This window comes from Apteryx mantelli, chromosome 19 (genome assembly GCF_036417845.1).
Source record: "Apteryx mantelli isolate bAptMan1 chromosome 19, bAptMan1.hap1, whole genome shotgun sequence".
NCBI classification, from domain to species: Eukaryota; Metazoa; Chordata; class Aves; order Apterygiformes; family Apterygidae; genus Apteryx; species Apteryx mantelli.
Genome location: NC_089996.1, coordinates 3,875,886 through 3,898,469, shown reverse-complemented (window position 1 = coordinate 3,898,469; position 22,584 = coordinate 3,875,886). Strand labels below are relative to the sequence as shown.

The 22,584-nt window shown below is 49.8% G+C and overlaps 1 protein-coding gene across 1 annotated transcript; it reads right to left on the bottom strand.

Annotated features, from left to right (window-relative positions):
* Window positions 1-10,766: 10,766 nt before the first annotated feature.
* TRIM16 (tripartite motif containing 16) lies at window positions 10,767-18,216 on the bottom strand. Its single transcript, XM_013960849.2, is given in 6 exon segments — window positions 10,767-11,380; window positions 12,200-12,313; window positions 14,254-14,425; window positions 14,771-15,004; window positions 16,328-16,423; window positions 18,073-18,216. Coding segments are annotated over 6 exon segments (1,374 nt in total).
* Between the last annotated feature and the right edge of the window lie 4,368 nt (window positions 18,217-22,584).

Here is a 22,584-nt window from a genome sequence, read left to right as displayed (position 1 = left end):
CCAAAAGAAAACAAGACCTCTGTAGCTGGCACAGGGCAGGGGTAAAGCCACCTATTTCTAACCCAGAGTCTGCAGACATCTAGCAGCTCTGTGCAGTAGTTCAGCTTGGCCTGGGAGACTGTAGCTAAAAAAGAAAATACGAGGAAAGTCCTCTCCTTTGGGAGATGATGTGTGATGTGTGATCATCTCCTTCAGGGCAAGATCTAAAAACATCAGCTATTTTCCATTTTCACTGGAAATTTTTGACTTTTCTTCCTGAATGTAAAAATCTACATTTCAGTTTCTGAAGGGAGGGAAAAAAAATCAGGAAAGCTGACATATCCTTTTTTAGACTTTTGTTTCTAGAGACACCTGAAAAAGAGCTTCAGTGTAAGATTTCCCACGGGTGCTGCCCCTAACATCCTCTGCTCCCCACCTGCGGGAGCCAGGGCAATGGGTCAGTGCTTGGGGACTCCTCTTTTTCAAGGAAGGAAAGAAGGAGAAGCCAGGTGGAAGAGCTGGAAATATGACTTTCAGACCTAGCCCAGGCTTCCCTCTGCATATCCGAGGGGTAACACAAACTGGGGGCAGCTGAAAACAAGCCACTACAAACATACGAAGCCAAGAGGCAAAGGAAAAGAGACTGGAGAGAGTTTAATTTTATACAGTCTGTTAAAAAAAAAAAAAAAAAAAGATCAACTAGGGAGTGTGATAACGCTATAAATACCTTCAGGGAAATACCATCAAAGGCAAAAGGGGGATTATTCAAATGATCTGGAAACTGTAAAACAAGGAGTGCTGGGGCCTGAAGCTACAAACGGAAATATTTCAGGCAAGACATGAAGAAAAACTGTCTTAGGAGCAAGAGTGATTAGGTGCAGACGGCGGCTATCCCAGGGACGAGCCGGGCCCTTATCAACGGGGTATTTGAAGATGCTGTAAGCATGAGCAGGAAGGAGACAGGGGCACAATCCAGGTGGAGGAGAGAGGTCAGACTAGATGATCTAAAAAAGGCTGTTGGGGCCCCGTCGCCCAGGATCCGCCGGTTACAACCGTCAGCTGCAAGCCTGGGAGCGCGGCAAGGCCGGGCACTGGCAGGCACCCAGGCTGGTCCCGCTGAGGGGAGCAGGACGGCGCCTGCCGCCCTCAGGAGAGGTTCAGCCATGGCCGATGACGGAGCTGAAGCTGGCTCCAGCGCATCCTGGCTGGGCCAATACTCCCAGCCTCCCTCAATATTTCAGCTGGCTGAAATAGCCTTCCAGGGATGACAGACCCATGTCCAAAACACCCCGTTGAGGTCAACACCCTCGCTACCAAATTTACCCATATCGAACCCATCTGCAATGCACCCCGGGGCACCCGCCAGCTGACCGCAGCCCCATGCGGCACCACGCCATGCATCCCGCTTGCTCCCAGCTGCGACCCCACGTGCAACCTTGAGCCTCTTACCCAGCATCTGTTCCCTTCCTCTTCCTGCCCCATCTTCTAGCCTCCTTTCTCAATTTTTTTGCATTCTCTTCCTTACCCTTCAACAGAGGAAAACAAAGGCCAGTGAAGCCATATGCTGGCTTTTCTGATCCAGGATAACGTGCCATATAAAATATTCCTGCCAGCTCACCACTGTGTAACTTGGCAGGATAGCGCAAGTAGCTAATGAGTAAAGCTGAAGTTGGCTGTGTAATTAAAAGTGATATATTTTTATATATAAATGATGAGTTTTCCATCCCCGAAGCTGATAAATTTCTCAGGCTAAATTTCTCAAGCTAAGAACCTTTTGTGGCCACTTTTTACACGGCAGTATTTTTTTTTCTCTGCTCCCCTCCAAAAAAAATTACCAGTTTTCCCGTCTACTTAATGGGCTGTAAATACTTTTCTGCTAAGATGAAAAGTCCATTTGATTTGCATTAAATCTTCATCATTACAAGCTCTCAGCTGCAGCGAGACCCAGACACTGACAGAGAGCACGGCATCTCTTCTGGAAACCTCCCCTTGAAGATCACAAGGGAAAAAAAAAAATCCAAAGAAGGGACAGTCAAAGGGAAAAGCAGACCCATGGTGCTCTCGGCATTGAGAGCCTTCAGCGCAAGACCCAAGTACTTGCTGACGAACAAGGTGATGGCCTGGCGTCTGTGGCCTCCTTAGGCAGCCTCCACACAGCTGGGGTGAGATGAGTCCAGGGGCCTAGTGGCTGGCGCGTCCCAGCATCCTTGCTCCAGACATCACCCGGGGGCTAAGCAGTGATGTCTGGTGTGACAAGAAGCCCAGGCCATATCCAAGATAAGGCCATTAGTTATTTTAACCTTTGGAACCAGAGAGCACCAGGCAAGAAGCATCTGCCACCCCAAAGTTTGTTTTCTCACTCCTTTAACGTGTGCTCTTTAACTCGTAATTCATCAGCAAAGCCTGAGCTGGCCTGGTGACATTGACCAGCTGGCACCAAACGGCAGCCTCCTTCCCTCATGACCAAGGGGCAAAATGATGCTCGAGTGCAAGAGATTGAAACCAAACTCCTGGCACAGTTCGACTGAGCCGCCTTGAACTGGCCAGCTCTGACTCCCCTGCATGCAGCCCAGCGGGGACATCGGGGGAGCTGCTGCGCTGCACACCCAAGATTCGCGCCTCCTCATCGGGGAGGGGTGTAGAAAATGCGCAGCGTTGTTTCCTTTTCTCTCCTCGTTTCTGCCTGGTGACAGAGACTTTCGCAGGGAAAGAGGCTCATTGCTGAGTATTCAGAGTTCAGGCTTTCCTAGTACTCTTTTCTGACCCAGCTGTAACACTTGCAATAGAACCGGCTGCACCTGTTCACATCATTTGACTCTTTTGAACCATTAGAATAGGGTTTCTTTGGGGTAAATTGGTCTCTTTTCAAAATGCTGCATTCCATCAAAAACATCATGTGTTCCTGAATGTTTTTTAAAGCCTTACAGAAAAGCATAACAACCTTGCTTTATCCACATGCTCTGGACGACCAAGGCCGACTGAAAACCATTCAACTCAAATCCCAGCTCCAACAGAGCTGGGGTTTGTCCATACTGTCAGCAGAGAATTAGTCCAGACTCATCCAAGGCTGAACTCACCCACCCTGCACACAGGGAGCCTGAAGGAACAGCCTCAACTTGTGCTCCAGAGCTCTTGGGAGGTGAGACCCTGAAAGTGCTCAGCCTCTTCCACGTAGTCTCGATGGGCCCAAGACTGCAACAGTAGTGACCATCAGCCAGCACCAGAGCACAGCTCTCCCCAGGAGGGTGGGCTGTGGACACTTGGAACTATGGGAGAACCTGATGGTCCTGCTGGCCTGCTGTCAGAGTCTTGCTGCCGTTGTCCTCATCCCCCTTGCTATTAACAGCCTCTAACTGCTGGCTTTAGCCCCAGATTTATAAAGCTACCCACACTGCGCTCATCCCCTTGCTGAGCATCTTAACAGCTGCTTACCACCATGTTGCTGCTCTGCCTCAGCACATCAACATGGGAGCCACATCTACCCCCATGTGAGAGTAAAACCAGAGGAATTCACCAGCTTCAGGGCAGTATTTCCAAAGAGATGGGAGAGGGATCCAGTCCGGGTTTTTTCTTTATTGGCACTGGTATCTCGTTCTTCCATCCCAACTTGGCCTCAAACACTTTATAAGAAGAGATTCAGCCTTTATCCTCATGTTTGCAAAGTGCAACTGAGGTGCAGAGAAAGGAAGAGTTTTGGCAGTGGTCTCCAGCAAGCTGTAGGTCAAGGTTGGAGTATGGCATTTCTCCCCAGAAATGCTTCAGCATTGCTCCCAGCTAATGTGGGTCATTTTCTTCTCCACCCTTCACAGGGCTTCACAGTTCTGTTCCTTCAGGTCAGTCACTTTTGATCACAAGCCATTAAAATACCCTTAGAGACCCTGTCCCTCTGGATGCAATGGGCCCTGGCACAGAGGGGATGTGTCTGCTGTGAGTGCCGCTGCAGAGCAGGAATGAGCCACATATCTAATATTGCTGTTTCTTACCTCCATTTCTCAGCCCAGCATACTAGAGTTGCTCCTCCTGCTGCTGTTTCATTCAGCATGAGAAACCCTGGCGGCAGCCTCAAGTCCCCCTGTGATTTATCTCCGACAGCGGAGGACTCAACACATACTGCTCTCCCAGGCAGAATGGGAGCTGGTTTTGAGCCCCCCCATGCCTACCCTCTTCACCCCAGATGTGAACAATACTGCCCATAATGTGGCACAACCATCTTCTCTGATGCAACAAGCTTTGCATAGAGGGACATTTTCAGAAAATAAACAGCACTGTGGTCTCCAACCCCAAAACTTCCAGAGAAACAAAACCCTCCTGGGGTTGCTCACCCCCTGCTTTCTGCAGGTAGGATTAGTGTGACAGGCTCATGGCCCTGACTAAGACCCCGCTCTGCTGTGCACACCACCTGCGAAGTGACAGGCCTTGCAAGGGCTTTGCAGCCCAAGTGCTGTAGCAGAGGGCTGGTATCTCTGTTTTATCAACAGGGAAGTCAGGTCTGCCCAAGGCTCTGCACAGAGTCTGAGCCAGGGACAGTCCTGCACCAGCTGAGCAACCCTCAGTGGAGGAAGGCAGGCACCCACACACTGAGCCACCTGTGACAGGCCACCCCAACCACCCCTCAGGAAGCATAAGCCACTCCCTGGCCATCAGTCTGCAGGGAGCAGCAAGTTCAGCACTCCAAGCACCGCAGCTCGGGCAAGCTCTGCCCGTATCTCTCCAGCAGCAGGACAAGCAGGGCACAGAGCCCCAACCTGCACCAGTTTGGGCAGAGTGACAGCATCCGCCCCAGCATCCCTCGCCAGGGAAGAGGAGATCGCTGTGCTTCTCCTCACCATGGAGTTGATGAGCAGAGCCTGGAAAGACCCAAACCATCACACTCATGAATGCCAGGAACATTCACTCGTGATTTTAAATCCTTCTAAATCTCTCTCTGAACTCTCAGTGCCTTTTCAACAGCAAAACACTGAGACAGTCCTGCCTTCTCCACCGGGCTTCTGGGAACAGACCATCACCCTTGGTGAGGAGCCAGCCCGCTGGCTGATGTAACTCAGCAATTAGGAGTAGGTGAAGTCAGACTTTCTGTTCCAGGCCCACCCTTTTGATATCCTGTTAAAACCCCCTTGGGAAAGCAGTCTGGCCTGCCTAGCTGCCTCGCTCCCTTGGGCGTCCTAGCAGAGCCAGAGTCCAGTCCTTGTTCTGCTCTAAAAACTCGACCTACAAATCAAGAGGGAGATGCTGTCAGCAGGAGGAACATGTTTATTAAGTGACAACAAGCCTGTTCCCTTCCAGCTCCACTTTGACTCCTTTCTTACATCCATTTTTCAAGTTCATTAGTTTTCTTACTTTTCCTTTCAGTCTTTTCCTCCCTCTTACAATCACACTATCAGATGAAGAGACCAGCAGCAACAAGAAGCCAAGTCCTGCATTTATCATTCACCTGGGAGAAGCGGTCTCCCTACACTCACTGCACCAGATCCTTTCAGCCCTGCACCAGGGAGACCAGCACAACTGAGGAGAAGGGTGATTCAGTCTTGGTGTCAATGTGAGGCCGAGGGTAGGCAGGGAAAAGGATAGAGAAATTATATATTATATATATTATATACTTTATATATACACACACACACACACACACACACACACTATTTTATATATATATAAAATATACTATTTTTATATATAAATATATATATAATATGCAATATACTAAATTATGCTGGTGTTTTCCTGATGACCCCACCCACAGCAGAGCTGTCAGACTGGGTTCCTGCTAAGGGACAGGCAACCGGACTGTCACCAGGACTCAGATCATCAGCTTTTTAGAGCAACTCTCTGCTGTCGCCCCAGCTCCACCAAGTCCCTGTGCTCTGTGTACCTGCATTACTGGGCCAGCCAGACACGATCCGCATCACTGGCCATCATGTCTACACTGAGTTCTCCTGGGACATGCCCCTGCCCTTGACAGTGCACTGCTGGACACAGACACTAACATCAGAGCAAAAATCCCCTAGCGCTGCCCAGCCGTCAGTGCAAACAGCAGCTTTCACAGGGAGTAGGTTTCTGCATGTTTGGGATAAACGGCAGATACCTGTGAATCCTTCTGCTGGAGAAGTCCATCTGTCACCTGACATGAAATGCTGCACAGGTATAAAGCATCAGCACAGGCATCGGTCTGAGGTAACCCAGAAGACATTCAATTTATTGCTCTTTCAGCCCACGCATATGCACATAGATGTGTTCATTAACAATTTGAACTGTGTGGGTACATGTGGGCATGAACAGGCCACGCTGAGTAGTGCTGTCTCCTTTGAACAATATTGCACCTGTATCAATCCCAGCTTAAGCTCCCCTGACATACAAAAGAGGACAGAAGAAAGCATACCAGGGACAGGAGCAACCAGGTCCAGAGAGACCAGTCGTGCCTCAGCACCAAGGGTATTATCCATCCTCTAATGCAGGAACACATGTAAGGTCTCTTGAGCTGCCCTTTAAGCTTCAAGTGCAGCTGCCATCGCTTCATCCTGGGAGCCTACTAGCTTCCACTAGCTATGAACTGACCTGGATCGGGGCTTAAAAGCTGACAACTTTGCCTTTCTTCTCTCCAAATTACAGGTGATTTAGTACATTTTGCTGCTTTTTGGCAGCGATGAAGAATAAGGTCTCAAACCACTTCCCATGAACACAGCACTGAGCTCAGCACGTGATGGCACGCCAGCTAGAAAATCTCTTCTGATTGTCAGCTCTTCCCTTGCAATTTTATTCAGATATGCTGTTCTTCTTTCCCTTTTCTCCTGCCTAGGTAGGATAAAGGCTTCTCACAAGCTGTTAAACTACTGGCAAGCTGTAAACCAAGAGAGGCCACACTGCAGTTGTAAATAACAGGTTCCAAATAAACAAGTAATTCAGGTTATGAATAGGACCACAAGCGCTAGCTATTGTGTGATAAAGCTAGTCTGTGATCACAGTACTGAATAGCAGGGCACGGTATAAGACCAGATACCAAGTCTGACCTCCTGCAAACCAGCAAATTCCCCTGGGACCCTGTGCTGGGGAGGGCAATGCTGCTGCTCTGTGGAGATGGACCAACAGCCACAGCTCCCACTGCGGGGCTTGGCATCTCATAGCCTCCCAAGGGCACAAGAGGCTTGCAACCCAGGAGCTTTCAGTCTCTGGTGCTCAAAGGCAAAACAACAACCTGAGAAGGGAGATGAGGTGGGGAGACAAGCCCTTTTCAACAGCAGTTGATGCTCACCCTGGAAGGGACTAGCAGCCGCGTCCCCATGCCATAAATGCAGCATCCCCTCCCAGTCATGGGTGTGCAAACCCTCCAGCCAGGGTTATTTGTTGTCTCTGCCATAAAAGAGTTTCAATCAAGCTGGGACAGTAAATTACGGTTTAAATTAAATAACCCCATTTACTCACAGTGAAGGCTATTCAGAACCAAAATCCTTACTCGGACAAGTAGTGCTTCAGAACGCAGATTTGGCTTATAGCATTTAAAGCAGCTGTCTTCATAAAAGCTAATAAAATACAGTTGGATAATTAAAAGCTTTAATTAAAAATGCAAAGTCCAAATAGTTTTATATTAACAAGGAAACTTGTTTTGACATCTGAAATTGCTGCACAAGCTAAATTCTCATATATTCTCTGCAGGCTATTTAGAGTTTGCTGTTTAGCTGGAAATGCCTCCCAACTCAGTCCAATCACCATGTGTTGCTGGGGACGTACACTGAAATTGATGCTGCTTGTTTTACAACTTCACTTTTAATTATCGCAGTCTGATGCAGTGACAGGCTTATTTGCATGCCAATCCCTAAATGCACCCGAGGGATGGAACAGCTTGGCATTCTGGGAATAAAATGTGTAACTCCCAGGCAGGAGCTGCCAAGCTAAAATGAGAGCTGAGCAGAGCATCCAGAGCCAGCATAGGTGGAGGTTTCTCCCAGTGTAAGATCTAGCTGCAGTGCTGGGGGATGGGGTTATACAGTGTCACCACCATCCTCCCCAACTGGGTCTGGGGTCACCTGCTATGCTGGTGCTGCCATGGGGGTAAGGAAGCAGATTTTGGTGGGTCTGTGCTCAGGATGAAGAGGGAGCGGGACCGAGCCCAGATATATGAGCTGTGGTTGCAACCAGACTTGGGAATTGAGTTCATGGCTGGTCCCACCTCTGTAGCAGCCTGAAAGGAGCAAGTGATGTGGCTGTTCCTCCTTTCTGTCCACAGCATGGTGGAACTGGAACCCCATCTCTCCTTCAAGAAACCTTATTTCTGGCAGGACAAGCCCAGGCTGGGATACTGCTGGGGATATTCCAGGTGCAGGTGCAGAGTGCTGCAGGGGGAGAGGAAACTTCAGCCTGCAAAGGGAGGAGAGGCAATGCATAACCCCCATCCCTGGGATTGCTGGAGACTCGTTCAAACCTCAGTGCTCCTGGCAACCTCATTTCAAAGCCCCCTGAGGGCCACACTGCCAGTGGGAAGCTACTACTTTGGCCAGGCTGTCCCCCTTCAGACTGTCTTCAGCAGCAGAAGCTCTTCTGCTGGGGCTGATGCATGGATATGATCTACAGCCCCTTTGCTCTCATTTTGCTTGGAGCAGGACACTCCATAATGAGCACCACTGAAATGGCATTAAACCCATCAGCGTACCCTTAAGATTACAGGTCCATAGGCCTAAGAGCAAAAAGGACTGATTTAATTGTCTGATTTGGCATTTCTCATAACATAGACCACAGAGCTTTTTCAAGCACCAGCTCCATCACAAGAGCAACAGCTCTTTTAGATACGCATCCACTCTTCATTTACAGACTTTCAGCAATGGAGGAGCTGCCCTGGACCTGCTAAGGGGACCCGGCTGATACTGCCCTCACTGTGGAAATGAGCATCTTATGCCTAGATGCCATTGTCCAGCTTTGTCTCCAAGACACTGGATCTTGTAGGACCATTTTATGAAACATAACTCATAAGTGGATTTTTTTTTTTTTTTTTTAGTGTCACATGTTTTTGTAGCCAATGGCTTTGGTTTGGCCTTGCTTGATTAGGTTTGTGTTTGGAGGGGGTTTTTTGTTTGTTCCCCCCCAAAAGAAATTTTCAAAAATTAAGGCCTGGCTGTCAGCCTAGCTTTTGGTGAGCAGTAGAAGAACCACGCGCAGACTCCCATCCCTTGGTCCCTTTCTGTTTTTTCCACGTCACCTTGCCCCTCTGTTTTTCTAAAGCTGTACTTTGTACAGCACTGCCCAGGCTCCCTGAGATCCTGTTGCTATTCCCACCGCTGCACTTCTCTGCTAGGTGACCACTGACAAATGGTTTCCCCACACACTGCCTCAGTTTCCCCACTTGTAGAATGGGGATGATGATGGACTGACCGCCTCTGCAAAGCGCTTTATAATAGCTTCTCTCCCTCTGCTGCCTTCTGGAGGGTGGAAATCTTCTTCAGCTGCACACTGAAGTCCCTGCAGCTCCACTGATCTGTCCCCTGTGGCCTGAGCCACCCTGCTGAAAGAGCAGCGGAGTGCGAGGAGCTCCCAATGCTTCCCACCCCTTCTTTTTCCGGTCCTGGGAGCAAGGGGCTTTGCACAGTTCACTTCACAGAATGCACACCTAAATTAGCATGCAACAGGACCCTCTTGCAGCCATCCCCTCTGCTGCCATGGGGCTCCAAGAGCTGCGCTCCAGAATGACTTGCTAAGGCAAAGGTGAGAGCTGGCTGGGGGCAGGGATGCTGGGGCAGGCAAGACATCACCCAACGGGAGAGCACCCCCCCCAGTCAGTCACTTTTAGGAAGGGACCGCTGCAGGGTGCATGCCCCGCAGGCAGCACAGCGAGAGCCAGGCGGTGGTGAGAGCGACGGCAGCACTGCCAGAGGCCAGGGCACGGGGAAGGGCAGGCTAATGAGTGCCAGCGACAAGTGGGTGACCCGTCCAGCCAGGAGCCCCAGCCTGCAGGGCCCTGCCCCACCTACCACTTGCAAAGCAAGGGGGGAGCAGGGTTTCCCCCAGTCCTTTCTCCTCCTCCCGGAGAAGGCAGCAGGAGCAAGCTACAGGCTGAGAGCACCCTCCTGTGGGGCTCCAAGATCTGCTGCATGCTCCTCTTCTCAGCAATTCATTCCTCTGCCCAGCACAGAGGCAAGGCATGCTCTCAGCCTTGTGTTTTTACAGTTTTGCAGTTTCTGCTGCTCTCTGCTCACCACAACCTCTTTCCACCTGCTTCCCAATTACCTTTGGAGAAGGAACAAGCTTTTCAGCTGTTCCTGGAGACGCAGGAACCTGAACAGGGTCCCCCATGCCTAACAGTAATGCCACGCGTCAGCCCTACCTGTACCTATTTGCCCTTGGTGCAGACCTGGGAGGGGGAGGACCAAGAGGAATCTTTCACCACCTCAATGCCGCCACCCTGATCCTGAAGCCAGCTGAGAACTGAGCTGGTCCTTGGGGGCTGAGACCATTTATCTAGAGACAGCAGGGAAAATGGCAGCACAACCTTTGTCTTCCTGGCTTCGGTCTACCTATTCACACCAGCATTGTAAGACCAAAATCAAGTCTCAGGGCAGTGGCACAACACCCTCACTGAGGGAAAAAAAAGACCTTTAACTCATACCAAACAGAGTATTCAAGAATATACTGCTGGGAACAATCCGCACTGACCCCTGGACAAGCGACTACATGAACTCTCAAGTCTTCTCCATCTCTAAGATATGGGATGCTCAGAACCACATTTGATTACAAGAATCTTTATTGAAACTTGTCTCCCTTTTTTGTTCTGGCTACCTGCAGTAACAGCATTAGCATCACACCATAACCTAAGTACTGGCTAATTCTTCTGACTCGGAAGCTTTCAAAGGAGCAGCTTCCCCAGAGGGAGGCAAAGAGGACAGGGTCTTCTCAGCATCTTCCCCCAGCCTGATTATCCTGACAAAGTTTTCTTTCTTTGAAAGCCAAAAGGCAGGGTAGAGTGGCTCAGCAAATTCACACTCAAACTGGTGTATCAAGGTCATGTCATCAGAGATGACCCCGTAAAAGCTCAAGGTCCTGCGGGGATAGTTCAGGTAGATTCCTATCCTATTAAACACATCAGTTTTGAGGTGTGTCTCCACATCACTGTGCCATGCAAAGAATCCTTTCCCATTCCACATGATGCTCCAGGAGAAGTCATTCCCTGAGACGCAGCTGTTGCTTTCTGAACCCTTCCAGTCAATGCTTTTGTACGTCATACCAAGGTAAATGCGAGCCCCAGATATCTCAACCTCAAAACAGTAGCGGCCAAAGTACAAACTCTTGTCAGACAGCACTTGATGCCAGCTTTCAAATCTTTCGGGATGATCTGGGTAAGGCTGTTCCCAGGGAGTCGTGTTGGTCACTTTGTGATTGTCTTCCAGGAGTCAGAGATATCTGTGAGCTGTGTCTGGATCAAATGCTAAGAGGCATGTGTTTATAGGAAAAAGAAATAGTATTTTTGAAACATAAGAAAAAGGGTTTATTTACTGTGAGGGTGGTCAGACATTGGAATAGATTGCCCAGAGAGGTTGTGGAGTTTCCATCCTTGGAGATATTCCAAAACCAGACTGGACACAAGCCTGAGCAACCTCCTCTAGTTGACCCTCTTCTGAGCATGGGGGTGGACTAGAGACCTCCAGAGGTGCCTTCCAACTTCAGCAGTGTGATTCTGTGAAATGGTTAACATAACCTGTCCATGCTTATTCTCAGTACTGGTTACCCAACATATGAGCTTCGTATTTCAAGTTCGTGCATAACCACAGGAGCATTTCCTGTGATGGATGGAAGCTATGGTCATGCTAGGTTTCAGCCACAAACAATAAAACTAATTAGGATGTGAAAAATCAAAGGCAGACTATGCAAGACACTCAGGAAAATTAATCTGAATTGATTTTTCAAGTGGATTAAGATAAGCCACATTAAACTTCTTTGTACCATTTTTAGCAGTTTAGTTTTCCTTAAATGAATGAAAGTAAACTCAATTCCTTTTAAGAGTCTCCTATCAAGGAGTTTAATCCATATACCTTTACTTAATGTGGATTTTCTTTCCTAAGAAAGAAAGAAGAGCCTAAGTCAGACACTGAGGTTGTTGGTGGAAGGAGACAGACACCTCCTGATACTCCTTCATAGCAGCTGAGGGACGTATATCTGAGACAGGTGACATGGATCTCGCCCTGAGTCTCTAGAAATCTCCTACCAACCTCCACCTCCCCATTAAAGGCAGGTCAGTATTAAAAACACCAAACCCAGCACTTATACTTGAGAAAATCATGCCTTGTCTTTGGCTCTGGAGCAGATATGCGATGGGTAGGTGGTACAATTGCGGACACCATTGTTTTGATCCCGTAGTTCTCTTCAACAGGTGAAAGAGAGTGAGAAGCGATGACTACCCCCAGCACTAACACCGGGCTGTGAGACCTGGCGCTCTTGCACCACAGGGGACAGGGCCCATTTCCAGGCTCCACAGTGTGACAAGGACCTGCTCCCTCCCGTTGCCCGGGGAAGACAACCTGCCAGCTGGTGCTACAGAGATTTCAGCCGAACAAGGGATTTTGTGAGCCCATGCAGATGTGGGGGCCAAATCCAGTTCATGGTGGGCAAGGCTTCCCTGGCTTCTCCACACTTCGGGACACAAAAAGTGACTCTCAGCGCATCTGAACAGGACCGCATGCTGGAGCGAGGCCTCTGCGTGCTACTGGCACGCCAGCGATTGCATATAACCACGGGGGACAGCGATCACAGGGGGCTCACTGGCTGTGCCCTGGCAGTGGCTCCAGTGTGCCACACACGGAGCCGGACATAAAGTAAGGGGCTACGCGTCCCAGTGCGATCAGACATGCTCTCATGCCGCCTAGAGGCGTTTTAGTTGCTTTGCAGGGCTGCCTTGGCCTTCTCTACAGTGCATTTTTCTGAGAAATTATTCCTGCCTGAAAACATGAGAAAGGCTGCTTCAGCATCCCAAACGCACAGTGAAGATGGTGCTTGACCCCATATCTCTGCTGACATTTGTGATGCAAAGGGCTTTTAGAGATTGACCCCAACCAGATGAGCCTCCAGTGCAAGCCCTTCTCTTCAACAGCCACCACCAAAGGTGAGGATGATGCTTCCACCAAGCCAGGGAGCAGACAGAGATCCTGGGGGAAAGCTCCTGCCTGGGGGAGGAACGACAGCCCCGTCTCCACAGTCCACCTCACACCTGCGTGCATAGCAAGTTTCGAGCAGCGCAGCAGACACAGCAGCGCAGAACGGGCTGTGAGTGTCGCCTGCAGAGGAGGCAGGTGGGCACAGACAGTGCTGGCAGCTGGTACCTAATCGTTATTCCCTTACTAAGGGAATCTGGGGGGATTCATATAAACTGGTGGGATTTATGAGGCTCAGCCACATTCCCTTATGTGGGTACAGACTCAGCTGGTTATATCCTACTGCTCATAAGATTTCTACTGGACATAAAAGGAGTCAGGATAGGGACACGGGTAAAGCTCAAGCTTTCCACACACTAAAACATCATCCACTGATTTCTGGCGTTCATCATTTTAAAGAAAGGCCAGGACAAAGCTGAAGGGGGGAACTAGTTCAGGGAGGCAGAAAGCCCTGTGGAGATTGCAGGTCTTGCCCTGCCCTGATGTAGCATTGCACCGTGGCACCAGCGTCCCTCCTGCTCCGTGAAGTCTGTCCACTTTCCCTATGATCATGCAGTTAACTGCAAATGCCTCGTCACAATTTGTCACTAAACATAGGCAAGAAACAGCTCTGTAAGCTCTGAAAACATCTTGTGATCACAAACATGTTCCCATTCTATGTCAAGGTGAAACCTGAAATTTTTCCATCGAAAGATAAAAAAAGTTAGCCTGCAGCCTGTCCCTGGACATGATGTCAGAGGACTCACTGGGATGCTAGGTCCCTGCTCGAGTGAGAAGAGCAGGGATTTTGGTCTGTACTGCTCGCACTGTGAGTTCATGCCCTTTTAATCTGGCTATTTTTCATTCTCTCTAGCTCTGACAAGAAATTCTTTCCTGGAATTGAAAAGTTCCAGTTTCAGCAAGCCAAAAAAACTCAGAAAGTTTCTGACCCATTGTGCTTGCTGTCACAGCACCAGTGTAATACTGCAAATCCAAAGTGACGATCTTATCACAGAGAAAGGACTCTATGGTGGATTCTAGCCTAGTCAGCATGCAATTTTTTGGGCCCTTGCTTTTTCCATTTGGTGGTAGCACTAACCTATTTATAAGCATACTCATGCCTGTAGATGCAGCTTTGCAAAAATATATACAAGCAGATATAAGGCAATCTCACCTTCCTTTGCAAAATCCTATAGTTTTTCTTTATACGAAGTCTGGAGAAGCTGCAATAAGTGACACGTTGACTCCAAGACAAGCCTTCTGATTCCAGACAGTTTGTCCTTCGGTCCAATATAAACACTGGGGAGTGCATCCAACCTGGAGTTCTTCCTGAATTCGCAGTATTCCTGTCCACAGGATAAATGAGCTCCTGTTAATGTGCGTCTGTGTTCAGCAACTTCTCAGTGGAACTAGGTGCAAAATCCCAAATGAGTTCAAAGGCAGCAGGAAAAAAAAAACACTCAGAAGCCAATAAAGATCCCAGTTTCTACTTTCTAATACCACAGGAGAGCCAACAGAATCCAGATTGCAAGTGGAAGCTATTTTAGGCTATAATATTGCGGAAGATTATCGATCGGTAAGGGCGTTTTGCAGTGCTGGAATGGCAACTGCAGCACTCAGCACGGCTGTTGTTCCCCAGGCACACCATCCCTCCAACTGTTGTGATGGGAAGATGCACCTGAACACCCTACCTTTAAGAAGAGGCAGTTGTTGGTAAGAGCAGTCATTTTCTCCAGTTTGAGTTTATTCTCCTTCATAAGGGTTCACTTGTCCTCTAAGTGCATCTTTATTCTGTTGACGTGGTTCACAGCCACATGCTCCTTCTCCTCCAGAAATGCCACTGCCTCCAGCTGGGCTGTTCTGACCGCTTCCAGCAGCAACCCAAACCATCCCCCTGCGAGGCTCTTCACTTCCGCGACAGACTCCTGCAGACAGAAGTCACCCACGGGTGCTGTTTGTCAAACCCCTCTGGCTGCCTTTGGCCCCTCTCCCATCCCAGGGCACTGCACCCACAAATATTGACATGGCCCAACACCATTTGGGAAAGCAAAAACTCCGCAGCACACAGGCAGTCATGACAGCAGGAGCTCTGGGGTGTGGGATTGAGGCAATTTTTCAAGAAAGTTTGTTACAGAGCTGGTCATCCTAGGCAACCTCTGTGAATATCTTGGGCCTTAAAATTTCCAAGGTTGTTCACATTTTCCTGAAGATAACAAGTAATGACATTAGTCACGCCTAACAGTTTGCAAGCGATACTGCTATTAAGATGTCTTATGCCCTCTGGGGCAATGAGTCACCAGTGCTGAATCTGATGGGCAGGTGGACAACATAACCTGTTTGGAGGATAATTCTCCATAACAAAAGCCAAGCCAACAAAGGGATGTTCCATCTTCTTGAGATGGAAAAAACATTTATTCAGGTCTAAAGCAAATCAGACCCCAAATCATCCATAAACAGGATCTTTGTGGGTTTGACTTTTGTTAGGAATACATTCAGTTTGGGCTTTTGCATCTCCTGCGCTGCCTCGGTGAGACCTCAGCTCTTCTCAGAGCAGGACTGCTCTTTAAGGCCAGCAGGAACTGGATGTTATCTGAGTTTTCTTGAAGGCCAAAGCATGTGGGAGTAACCCCCTGCTGAACTGGGCACTGCAGATCAACTTCAGAACCAAATCCACACATAATAAGAGCTCAGTCCAGTGACTCATGGCTTTTTAACTCAAGCCATAGCATCTCATGCTGGCTTCATCCTTTAAATATCAACCAAAATAGTAGATTTTATACCAGTTCAGTCCTAGTTGGCCTGGCTCCAATGAACACAGACAGTAGAGCCAGACTGAATCACAAGAAACCATCCAGTTGATGCCCCTGTTACAAGACAGGATGAGCTGGCATTTCTAGCAAGCCTTACATACTGCCTGTGCTCAGGCTGCTGATCAGCAGCTCCACACTCTTCATAAGCAATCTACTCTAGTGCTTTTCTATGTTGACCTTTAAAATGTTTCTCCTCAACACCAAAGCCTAATCTGAAACCTCCCTTGCCACAAACTGAGCCTTCAGTTTGTGGCAAGGCCCTTCTTCTCCTCCTCCACCAGGAGCTCTGCCCATGTGTCTCTGGTGATACCTTCCTGGAGGAACTGCCTGATGATGAGCAGGCAGAACTGTTGCTGTCATCATTTTGCAGGGAGACAGAGCAGCTCTATAGTATGGATAAAAACCTGGGAGCAAACCCTGCCCCACATTCTGCCTTACCATGATGGACTGGATATTGTTCTGGAGCTTGAGAATTGCATCCTCAGCAGACTTCAGCTTGTGGTTGTACTCCATTTGCATCTGAAGAAGTTCATCCTGCAAACAAATCAGACAGCTGTCACTGACCTGATTTCTCTGGGGTTAGAAGACAAAGGAAGGGAAGCTTTCTGAGCCCTGCCAATAACTGTGGGATGCCCAAAGCTGCAATCTTTTCAGGCAGAAAGAAGCAGGTCTCAGTCTAACTTGGGATATGTACATCTTTTCTAGCAGCACCAGAAGACATCACAGCATATTGTCCAGGTCTGCCTTTTTCCCTCAGCACTTGAAAAAGCCCTCTGGCAGCAACAGAAGCACAAAGTAAAACATTTGTTAATAAGTGATTGTAAGCAATGTGCCCTTAGGAATGCAATCCTGCAACTGGTCTTTTAAAACACAGTTGGAAGAGTATAAAACAGCCTCCTCATGGTGTTACCAAATGGCTCTCAGGAGCTTTCACCTGGAACGAGGGACTGAAACCCACTTTCCAGATGAGTGCCCTGGGGCTGTCATCCCTGCCTGGGCAGAAGCAGTCTCTGCCCATCCTACCAAGCCTGAAAACCCTGGAGACAGTGGGCAGCAGAGTGGTGGTGATGGTGCTGTGTGGTAGCCTGGGCCAGCCTGGGGACCAGGCACACCATGGCCCAGCTACTGCCAGCCACTCCAGGATGCCATTTGCACCATCTGGAGCCAGGCGCAAAATGGGTGGGATGAATCTCCTTCCCCTTCTGGGTAAGGTCAATGGAGTCTTTGAAAAACTAGTCTCAATCTCAGGCCTTTTGATCCTCACGTGTCAAAGCTGGGCTTTCCAGGTGGCCCAGTGGCAGACACAAAGCAGGGTCCCCTCTAGGCACCGGCGGCAACACCTGACAGGTGCATGGGACTAAAAGTTTTAATAAAACTTTCCTTATGCACACTGCTAACCCCTTGCCCGAGGATTGGAGCCCTGCTCCTCTCAAGCAGAGAAAGCACGCGTGTACAAAGGACAGGCATTCTCACTTCTCAAACCACCGTCCTTCACACTTATCTATCAAACCTCCTCCTAGGCTTAAACCTAGAAACATTTACTCTTGCCTTACCAGGGTGTAGGGCGGTCATTCATGACTGGGTTTCCAGCTACAGAGTTCACAAATGTTAGCTGATCTAATCAGAAACCTGCTCTACACAAACAATAATGATAAAACCAATTCTTTGCAAGTCATTCCTCCCCTCTACATTCACCCAGTTCTCCCAGGAGCTGATTCGCAGGCCGGTGTCAGCCCTGCCGGGGAAAGGGGAGGCTCAGGCGTGCTGAGGCCGGTGCTGTGCATCACAGGCAAGGACACCAAGGCGGATGCCAAGGCAAGGGTGAGATTTGGTGATGTTTGGGGCAGAGGATCTCCCTGGGAGACGGAATTCATCAGTAGCTCATTAGTGAACCAGATAGCCCAGGCCCCACCGGGAACAGGGCAAGGCTGCAGTTTTTATGCCTTAGCTGAGAATAATCTGCCGCAGCAGTTAAACTAGTGCATCAGGAATGGCAGAACGGGGCCGGCCGCCCCAGCTGGCCCCATGCCCGCCCCATCACCCATCTCCCAGCGGCCCCGGAGCTGGCAGGCACCTCTTTTTCCTTCCTGGCGGCGTTGCAGCGGATGACGCTGTGTTCCCGGTGCCCTGCAGCCGTGACCCTCACAGAGGCAGGCCACGTCCGTCCGGCAGAACCAGCGCACGTGGCCGCCGTGGGCATCACAGCTCTGCAGCACCACGGCCCGCGCGCGGCTGGCCAGCCCGTGCCCCTGCAGCTTGCTGTTCTCCAGGTGCAGCTGCAGATGCTCAGGGCAGTAATTCAGCATGCAGGTGAGGCACGACTTCATGCCGGGACCTTCTCAGCCAAGCAGAAATCACAGTAAATCTCATCCTTCGTGCTCTCCCCGCTCCGGCGCTCCGGAGGACGAGCGCTGGCTGCTCTCTCCACATCTAAAACCGGGCTGCCCAGCTCAGGTGTGGCAGCACCGGCTGCTTCATCTTCCCAAATGGTCCCATCCTGGCCAGCCTTCTGGCCCAGCAAGGTGCTGGCCGCACTGCCCGGCCACCCCTGCACTGCAGAGCTGGCGCTGTTGAACCCTGGCTCTGCGAGCAGCTCTTCTGGGGCAGCCAAGTCGGACATCACCTAATGTCTCTGCAAAGCTCCTGCCGCCTCGCAAGCCTCTGCGGCACCCAGGAATGAAAAAAAGAGCCACACCTGGACTCCTGGGGCTTGTCTCTTTCCACCAACGCCAAGGCCGTGCAGTGCAGCCAGGCGCAGAGCTCCCCGGGCGAGGAGCCCCCGTCCTCCCTCCCAGCCCCGCTCCCCTTTCCCACATCCACCCTGAGCATTTTCTGTATAGTACCTAGGGCTGCTGGGGCATTTTTCTCCTCTTTTAACCTCACAAAAAAGAAAAAAAAGCTAGAAACCTGAGGGAATGTCAGCTGAAAAGCATTGAACTGGGAAAAAATAGCTAGTTTTCTTTTTTTTCCACCCAAAAAAAGAATTTTCTTGCAGACATGATGTTCTGCAAAAGTATATTTTGGCATAGGCTCTGTTTTCAAACAGTGTTTAAGCAAGGTTCATTCCGGCTCTGGAAAAAGTAGCCTGACCAGTCCTTACAGAGCTGACTCACTCGTTAGGCAGACGAACGCTTACAGAATGGGCTGGATTTGAACGCCCTGGTGCGCTCTTTATTCTGACAGCTTTGTGCCTGGCAAAAAGTTGAGGAAAAAGGCGAGGTTTGGCCTAATAATCACATTTAACACTTTTCTACTATTTTGCAAACCTTGGCTGGTTCTAGCTGAAAACATGAGGCTGGTTATTTAAACTGCGAAAATCAATCCATGCCCCACACTGAGAAGGTTTTTCTGCATAAAGCATTAGAAAAAAAATCTCTGCACCCTTTAAAGAGCTGGGTCCATCCATCACCCATGGCACCAGAAAATGACCCCACACATCGACGTGTTTTAGTTTTCGATCACATGCTCAATGCATCAACCTGCCCCAAGTGAGGACTTGCTGCTCCGCTGAATTTCTCCAGTCTTCGTTTCTTCTCGCAGAAAGCCAAGGCCAAGTAAAACCAGTTCTTCTGCAAGCTCATGCAGCTGCAGAAGAAAGAAAAATATGATGATAAGCATCTCTGATGGCTTCAGGATAATTTCTATCTGATCTTTTTTCTGAGACAAAATAGTTAGGTTATTTTCTCTCCTCGGCAATTGTACGTTAAAATGAAAGTCAACGAGATCAGGATTAGATGCCCTCAGGAAGGGGAAATAAGCCTTGACTTCTGGCAAGATTCAAGAGCTTTTTACAAAATAAAGTAATGTGAACAGAGGTGTAAACGGTTCAGCACAAAACTTCCCACGGCGCCTTTTGTCTCCGAGCAGGTTGCACATGTAAGAACAGAGGTGCGCTCACCTGACCCGGACGTGCAGTCGTCTCCGGCGACGCTGCCCGCGAGGCGACACCACAGAGCCCTTCCCCTGGTGACTTATACAAGACTCGAGCTGAAATCGGGCTGCAGCGACGGCGCCGACAGCCTTCGTGCAGGGCAGGAAAGTGCTGGTGCCGGCCAAGGTGCTATTCTGCCGAGCTCGTCCCAAGAAGAGGGCTGGTGATTTCTGCACAGCTGAGCAATTTTAAAGGATAGAGTTTAGAAAAAAAGAGAGGTACTGCAGGTCCCTTCCGAGCGTGCCACTGGCCCCAGAATCCACCGCATGGGAGCATGCCGGAGGCAGGGCTGGTATCGCAACACAGGAGAAACGCAATGAAATGAGAAAATTCAACCCGCCAGGGAGGGAAAGGCACAGGGGGGCAATGCGAAAGTCAGCTGTCAGTCGGTGTGTGTCATCTGCCACTCCAGAGATTATCCCTGCATCTGCCGCAAGGAGTCTGTTTCAGCTCGAGGGCTCAGTGCAGCACCGAGAGATGGAGCCAGAATTACCAGCACCAGGTCTCGGGTATTCGCCAAGGCGTTGCAACAGCCCCGGGCACTCTCCTGCATCACGGCAGAGCACAAAGACACTAGAGCTGACACATTACTGAGCAGGAGGTTCAGGCACCAGCAGATGCTAAAAATAAGTCATTTTAACAAGAGGAGTCTCTGATCTGCAGTCATGTTTGGAGACCAGACCAGGAGCTATGACCAGAAGCAGAATAAGGGGGACTGAGACAGACCCCCCTGCCCCACCATTCTTTTTTTTTTTTTTCCTGTCCGTTGACAAAACAGGATGCATCAGGAAGGGGGCTTGAAGCAGTAAAATAATCCACTTCAAATTCATTCTCTTAGCCCAGTTTTGATTAATTTCAAGACATTCTAACCACAGATATTACAGTCAGGGGCAGCCTGCAGTGTCCTCCTTGCTTGTGGTCCCCTCCACACAGCTTCGAGGTTATTTTGCCTAGAGCTGAAGACACCAGGGCAGCTCTTGTGTTGTTCTCTATTTGTTGCATCAGAGCTGGTGTTTCTCCAAACCCAACCTCTGCTGCTTAAGCTGAAAGTTTCCCAAAAGTGCCAGTTCTCCATGCTGATTTGTGCCTCAGGGCCCAGCAAACACAACTGCCCCATGGTCACCCCAGTGACGAGCGGAGGGGAGGAGAAGGAGGTGAGACCAGATAGTACAGGCAGTTCTTCTGCTGGAAATGGGAAGGACTCTCATACTGCCCCATGCTTGGCAAAATGTCCCCTGATCCTGGTCCGGCGTTGTTTTTCTCTGCTAATAAACCTGAAGGAATTGTGCATTTCCAGACAAATTCTACCAAACTCACTTTCTGCTATCGACTTGAAAACCCAAATACCTCTCAGATGCTGGTGCCTGTTTAGCCACCAACAGGGAAAAGATGCCCAGAAGAGAAAGAAACACTTGGAAATACTGTCGCACACCCAAAGCATCTCTCCTAGCGCGCTCGGCATGCTGTGTTACAGGCTCTCACACGCTAGATGTCAGTAGAAGAATAAAAAAAGAGCCAAGAGCCCATGCAAGCCTGACAGTGGTTTCCACCGGGCCAGTAAAACTCACACTTATGCAGCCTGATGCCAATAAACCCATTTGATGCAGCAATAACTGGCCTGGACGGAGGGTGGCAGGAATAAGCTACCCAGAGGGAACTGCCTCTGCAGTGCTCCCAGCCATCTGTGCCCATGCTGGTCCTGCAGCTGCAAGGTGCAAGCCCAACCCGCGTCAGCAAAACCCTGGGACAGCCACAGACTAGCAAAACAGTACTTATTTTTGCCCTTTTTTTTTTTTTTTGGTGGGGTATGTGCTACTGGCCCAGCACCTGACATCTCTGATGCAGCTGATGATACAACCTGCCAGCATTGCCACCCTGCTTCTCCTGCAGACACAACCCTCATCTGAATGCAAAGCTTACACAACACGAACTAGCTCCACAGGCACAATTCGTCCCTTGCTCCACCATTAAAAGAACAAGCTACACCAGAATAAAGTACCTTTATATCCACAGAAACAGTCCCGTGCTATCAGCTGTTGTATCTTTATAACTATGGCAATAAAATCACAGCAGCCCATACAGTGATATGGGGACCAAACCTGGGTTAAAACCAGCCCCAAGACTTCACGGAAATATGCCCTTCCTGAATTGCGGTGCCACCTTCTCCCACCAGCTTTTACCCCCTTTTTCAGGATTGAGAGCTGCGAGGTTCAGGGTCTCTGCTGAGAGCAGAATTGACTACTGGCCCCTGGGAAACCTCCTGCCCTCTAAAATCTGCCCTCACATCCTATCGGTTCAGCTGTGTCCCTTGTTGTCCCTGACTTTGGGGGAGCCAGCAGGGGAGTCAGCTAAGCCCCGGAGACGGACAGGCCCTGAGCAAGAGTGCAGCCTATACCTCTCCCAGCCCATCAGCCTCCTCTTTCCCAGGGTCTAGGATTTCAGCCCCCTTCCCATTCCAGCCGAAGGTGTCTCCTCCGTGCGCTGACCCATCAGGACACAGTTCAAAGCCTCGAGCAGGAAAAACAGGAAAAGCCACCCCAGCCCTCTCTCCGTTGACATAGTTTCGGTCTGCTTCTTGGTGTCAAAGACAGTATTCACCTCGGCAGCGATCGGTAGACCCTACACGCTGGCGGGTCCCGCTCGACAGATGCCGAGAGGCCCCGAGGGGACAAAAGGAAGGAAAGCCCCTGCTGCGGCCAGCACCGGCCCCCGTGTCAGGTTGTCTCGGCCTCGGGAGCCTCTCGCAGCCCGGCAGCCGCTGCAA